The 6,000-nt window shown below is 40.4% G+C and overlaps 1 protein-coding gene across 1 annotated transcript in view; it reads left to right on the top strand.

Annotated features, from left to right (window-relative positions):
• The window catches only part of LOC121877300 (follistatin-related protein 1-like), a 51,275-nt gene that overhangs the window by 535 nt on the left and 44,740 nt on the right, over nucleotides 1-6,000 (top strand). Inside the window, exon 2 of the mRNA XM_042382977.1 lies at nucleotides 5,051-5,095. Coding sequence (XP_042238911.1) covers nucleotides 5,051-5,095 — 45 coding nt within the window. The remainder of the gene's footprint in view (nucleotides 1-5,050; nucleotides 5,096-6,000) is intronic.

Genomic DNA, 6,000 nt, shown 5'->3' with positions numbered 1-6,000 from the left:
ACTCTCTGTAGCCCACTACCCTAGCCGCCTCCTCTCCCCCCCCCTCCCCCCCTTCACCTTTGGACTACCACCACCACTAACCTTCCCCTGACCACATACTGTATAAGGCGACACCATGCCTCACCTGACACCACCACTCGCCACCACCAACCAACCAACTATATTGTGCAATACCAAATAGCGAAATCGAGTATTTACAAACTCATGACAGATAAATAGTATGATAGATATTGAATAATGATAGATATTGAATAAGTCCGTCATACAGGTATACACATTTCTTGAAGCCACGGGAAAGGGGTGAACAGGACAGCCTTTCGTCTAATACGTAAATAAAAATGTGTTTACCACACTGAAAAAGTCGTTTGTAGGTATGTAACAGTTGTGTGGTAGATATGTGTAGCAGTTGTCTAGTCGATATGTATAGCTATAACAGTTATGTGGTAGATATGTGTAGCAGTTGTCTAGTAGATATGTATAGCAGTTGGCTGGTATATATGTATAGCAGTTGTGTGATAGATATGTATAGCAGTTGTCTGGTAGATATGTATAGCTATAACAGTTATGTGGTAGATATGTATAGCAGTTGGCTGGTAGATATTTGTAGCAGTTGTGTGATAGATATGTATAGCAGTTGTGTGGTAGATATGTATAGCAGTTGGCTGGTAGATATGTATAGCAGTTATGTGGTTAACAGTTGTGTCGTAGATATGTACAGTATGGGATTTGTGTAGAAGATATATAGCAGTTGTGTGGTAGATATGCAGCAGTTGTAACAGATGTGTAGCAGTTGTAACAGATGTGTAGCAGTTGTAACAGCTGTGTAGCAGATGCATCAGCTGTGTAGCAGTTGTAACAGCTGTGTAGCAGTTGTAACAGCTGTGTAGCAGTTGTAACAGCTGTGTAGCAGTTGTAACAACTGTATATCATTTGTAACACCTGTGTAGCAGTTCTTACACCTGTGTAGTAGTTATAACAACCGTGTAGCAGTTGTAACAGCTGTGTCGCAGTTATAACAGTTGTGTAGCAGTCAATTGGTAAAACATGTGTAGTCATCCGCCAACAACCTCACTGTTGTCAGCGCCAAGCCGCCCTCTACAACATTAGAATAGTGGCGTATACAAGAGATGTCAAACACAAACAAATGATAGTCAAAACACGTACTTAAATGAGTGAAGAAATGTACGAAGAAACGACTGAAATGTATTACTAATAAGACTCATTGTAGTGGAATGAGAATTATGCGTGTCTTTATCGCAATAAGTTAGAACGATATATAGTATATATCAAAGATGAGTTTCAAGAGTTAAAATAACTAACTAGCGAGAGCAGTTATTATGAAAAATAGTAACAGAGGCACTGTAGTAAGATACTGTACAAAAATGGCGCAGTAATTTAAAACATCGCAAGGACAGTCGCTGATGAGAACAAAGCCAATCTTCCGTGAGAAATTATTATAAAAACTATAACAACGACAAGCGTAACGTAATTATACTTTACCGATTACTGCTAGTTGGGCTAGAATCTGTGCGCGCATTCTGAAAGAGTAGTAAGGTGAATTTTCCTCGAGGCTGTTGATTGGATTAGTTAAAAAAAACCCACAGACGTACCAGAAGCACTGTAAGGTTCTTAATTAGACACGTCCACTTAGCACCAGTCAGGGGTCATTACTCCCAAGAATAGAAGACTATTGTTTTTAGCTTGATTACTCCCTCCCTTGTTGTGTTCCTTGGCCTCATTCCTTGACGCGTTGAACTTCTCTCAGCTCGAGTCCAAGAAAGCCATGCTCTGAAGTGTTATGAGAATATTAATAATGCCCGAGACCTTGAAACAACGGTGATCAAGGGAAGCACGGGAGGGATGATAAAATAAAAATGTGAGACGAAGATTAAAGGCGGGTACAGAGATGATAAATTAAAGAGAAGGGAGTGGTAAGAGGAGAATGGAGGGAGGGGCAGGTGACGCACTGGGGACCGGGAGGAACGGTGCAATTGGTGGGGTAGGGGGGGATGGCTGTGTAAGCTGGGAGGGATTGGTCGGGGACATGATCAGTCACGCACCGTGTCCGGGAGCCGCCCACCCACACACACACTGCACACATTTAACAGTGCGATTAAATGATAAAATATGAATTCCCATAGTATTAATTGGTTTTGTTGAGAATTCAACTACACTAAAATACAATGTGAATAAAAACGGCATATGTTAAGTACCCAAATATAATAGAGCTCTGAGGATAACAAAAGTCTATGAACGTATATTCATCGTCGTCCTCAAAAATTACGCTCGAGTTTTATCATGTTTTTTAATTGTTGATGGAATAGTGTAATTGCTAACCTTGTTACGCCCGTAAAGACCTTAGTTTGCAGTGACATAAGCAAGTTTGCGGATGACACCAAAATAGGGCGGCAGATTAATTCAGGGCAGGATGCAAATGCATTACAGGAGGATCTAAATATACTGCAAGGGTGGTCTGAAAAATGGCAAATGAAATTCATCATCAGCAAGTGCAGCGTACTTAATATTGGAAGAACAAATACTTGTGAAAGAGACCTAGGGGTACTTGTAAGCCCGGACCTACGGCCTAGAAAACAGTGCGTTAATGTTCGAAATAAGGCAAACAGAGTATTGGGTTTTATATCTAGAAGTGTAAGTAATAAGAGTGCAGAGGTCTTATTGCAACTATATCTTGCGCTAGTCAGGCCGCACCTCGATTATGCGGTTCAGTTCTGGTGCCCTTATTATAGAATGGATATAAATTCACTAGAGTCGGTGCAGCGAAGAATGACGAAAATGATTCCGGGACTTAGAAACCTTCCATATCAGGATAGGTTAAAGAAACTAAACTTGCATTCCCTAGAAAGACGAAGAGTGCGGGGAGATTTGATAGAAGTATTCAAGTGGGTGAAAGGAATCAATAAAGGTGATATAGATAAAGTTCTTATAATATCCGAGCAGGATAGGACTCGGAACAACGGATTCAAGTTGGATAAGTTTAGGTTTAGGAGGGAGATAGGAAGGAACTGGTTTACAAATAGGGTGGTGGACGAGTGGAACCAGCTTAGCAACTTTGTAGTAAGTGCTGGAACGCTGGAAAGTTTCAAAGGGAGGCTGGATAGATTCATGGATGATAGAGAGTGGTAGTAACTCTCGACAGGAGCTGCCATGCACAGGCCAACCGGCCTATTGCAGACTCCTTATTTTCTTATGTTCTAGAGCATTCTAGCGATGTCCAGATGCTGGAGGTCGGCTGGAGACACGCCTGGAGAATTCTAGAATGATATAAGCATACAATAAGAAGTAAATAAAAAAAATGATGCAATACACTAAAAAACAAAAATCTTACACCCTTGTCAACCACCAGCAAAACAAGACGTTCCCTGTCTGAGCAGCCAGGCCGAGTCTGTTTGCCCCCCTCCCCCTGCTACGCCCTACCAGCCTTACTACACCGGGATTTATTCAGCAAAACATTCAAGTGATCAGTGAACGATTGACTACCAAACAGTGTTCCTATAGTGCACTCCAAGGAAAAGCACAAAAACACAGCAGTGTAACACTGAGAGTGACTGGATCTGACCTAACCTGACCTGGATCTGACCTAACCTGACCTCACGGCTTCACCTGACCTGACCTAACCTGAAGGATGGAGCACACCTGCATTGCCCCAAGCTACTGTCCTGGCCATGTGGGCACACACCTGCCCAACCGCATCCAGCCCATAGGAGCACGAACTGATTGCTATAAGAACAGCCCAGTCCCAACCATGTTACTTGTATATCATTTGTAAATCAAGAGACCTATTCAGAAAATAATCCAAACACTAGTTTTCAAACATTATACCAAATTATGCCTCTGCATAACAATATGTAGAAGGTGCCATATTCATTTGTACGTACAGTACATCCCACGAACTAGAAACCCCCTTGTGAACTAACCAGCGAAATAATTACGACTTAATTACGGGCATTAGATGCCAAAGAGATATAGAAAAACTTCAACATGAGAGTAATGGATGAAAAGAAGTCAAGAAAAATCTCGTGATTTGAGTCATTATTCTGAGTAAGACAGTGGCATGACGTCATGAAGGGGGGAGGTAGTGGCGGACTTGGCGGTCGCAAAAGGTAACCATCCCAGCCATCTCCTTCACCTGCTTCTGACTTTGACAGCTCCTGGCAGAACAAGAGCAATGCAAAATCCACTCTAATTAATTAGGGTAACAATATTATCTTAATAAATCATAACCCAAGAAATGTTTCATTACACTACCTCAGTCAATATCGCATATCAGCCCACATTACAGATGGAAAAGTCTACGAGGTAATTATACTTACCGACACATCACTGGTGAAGGACTTCGTGTGGGGCCGTCGAGGGTAGGATTATTAAGCCCAAAGTATAAACACTTGAGTTTATTTACCTTGGGTGAGTCTGTCCCCTTCGTTAATGCATTATGGTTATTCTTACTCGTATGGTTGGTATGCAAGGACGCAGCTGGAGGAGCATTTGTTTATAAACGCCGGCGCAAGCAAACACGTGAGTCGGGTAAAAACAAAACAACTAAGAAGTTGAATAAATTACCTTATATGTTCTTACTTTATTAATGAAAGTCGCGAAAATTTCATTAAAGTTACCTTCCCAGTGGATATTGGCTTTGTCCATTTTTTTAATTCTAGCCCAGAAACTCTCCAACTAATGCTTTTCAGACGAAAACTCACTCACAAAAAGCGTTTGTAAAATGAGATTGAGATGTCCCCAGTAGCTGAAATGTCCTTGAAGATAGACACGGCACAAGTTTCTGATAAATTTCATAATATTGACCATAAAAAACAACAATATTGTTAAACAATAACTGGTTTGTAAAATTACCTGATCAGGTTGACGACGAGGAGCTACTTGCCACCCCTGTAAATTCAAATATTTATTAGTTCTTTTTACCGCCACACCTCCTCGTCAAGCCCTGCAGTGCGCAATACATTTGCAACTTTTTTTTAATAATATGGCTATCATCACGACGGAAATAATTCCTAATTTGCAATTCTCTTCTCTGCAGATGCGGCTTATCATCGTGTATCTGGCAGTTGCGTCAGCGACAGCGGTGAGTACTGAGTACAGTAATACCAAAGAGAGTCTTTGGTAATACCAGAGCATTTCACATTCACAGGTGTAAATAATATCATCAGATACTAAGTAATTTTTTGTGTGACACTGCCACCCTGCTGACCAAAGATTTTGTTCTACAAATTTCTTCGTTATCAAGTCAAGCAAACGTAGGTAAAATGAATTTATGATATCTGTTACCTGACCCTTGCTATAAATGGTAATTACAGGCCCTGTACAGGGAAACTTATGGGGCTAGAATGAAGCTTTTGCAGGCCCATAATTGTATACAAGGAGCCCAAAACTGTTATGAATGAAAAATTGGTATATATTTGATAAATGTTTAGTAATTTAGAATGGAACGATCATTTTTATATTATCAGCTGTTGATTTCGTCAACAACACTATTTTTTTATAGTCACTTAAATTATTTATTGTCACTTTAAATACATATAACTTTGTCTTTACTAATTCTGTATTACTCACAGTGTGCTTTCTTTCAGACTATTTATAACATTCTGATCAAGAATAAAGTACAAATAATCGAAAGTCACTTCGGTACCGACGCAGAATTATACACTGATAGTGTGCTGGCTGTACACATTTTAAGTGAGCAGTCCCATTGTAAGAACATATACCCTGTGAACAATTTTGTGAAGATTTAGTGATTTTTAAAGGAGGCTACAGTTCACAAGTGTGTTTCTGTGACTTGTTGGAAATTTACCTGCCTGTTAGGCTACATTATTTCGCATTTGCTACAAAATATTGGATGTCACCATTGTACTCAGCACCCCTATAAGCTCCTGTAGCAACTTTCCATATACCCCAAATCGCTGCTTATAATATATTTAGCCTCGTAAGCTTCGCCCTTGGTTGCGGCCCGCCCATAAAAAGTAGCTCTTC

Source organism: Homarus americanus, unplaced genomic scaffold (assembly GCF_018991925.1).
Source record: "Homarus americanus isolate GMGI-L3 unplaced genomic scaffold, GMGI_Hamer_2.0 scaffold367, whole genome shotgun sequence".
NCBI classification, from domain to species: Eukaryota; Metazoa; Arthropoda; class Malacostraca; order Decapoda; family Nephropidae; genus Homarus; species Homarus americanus.
This window is presented reverse-complemented; position numbering and strand designations above follow the sequence as displayed.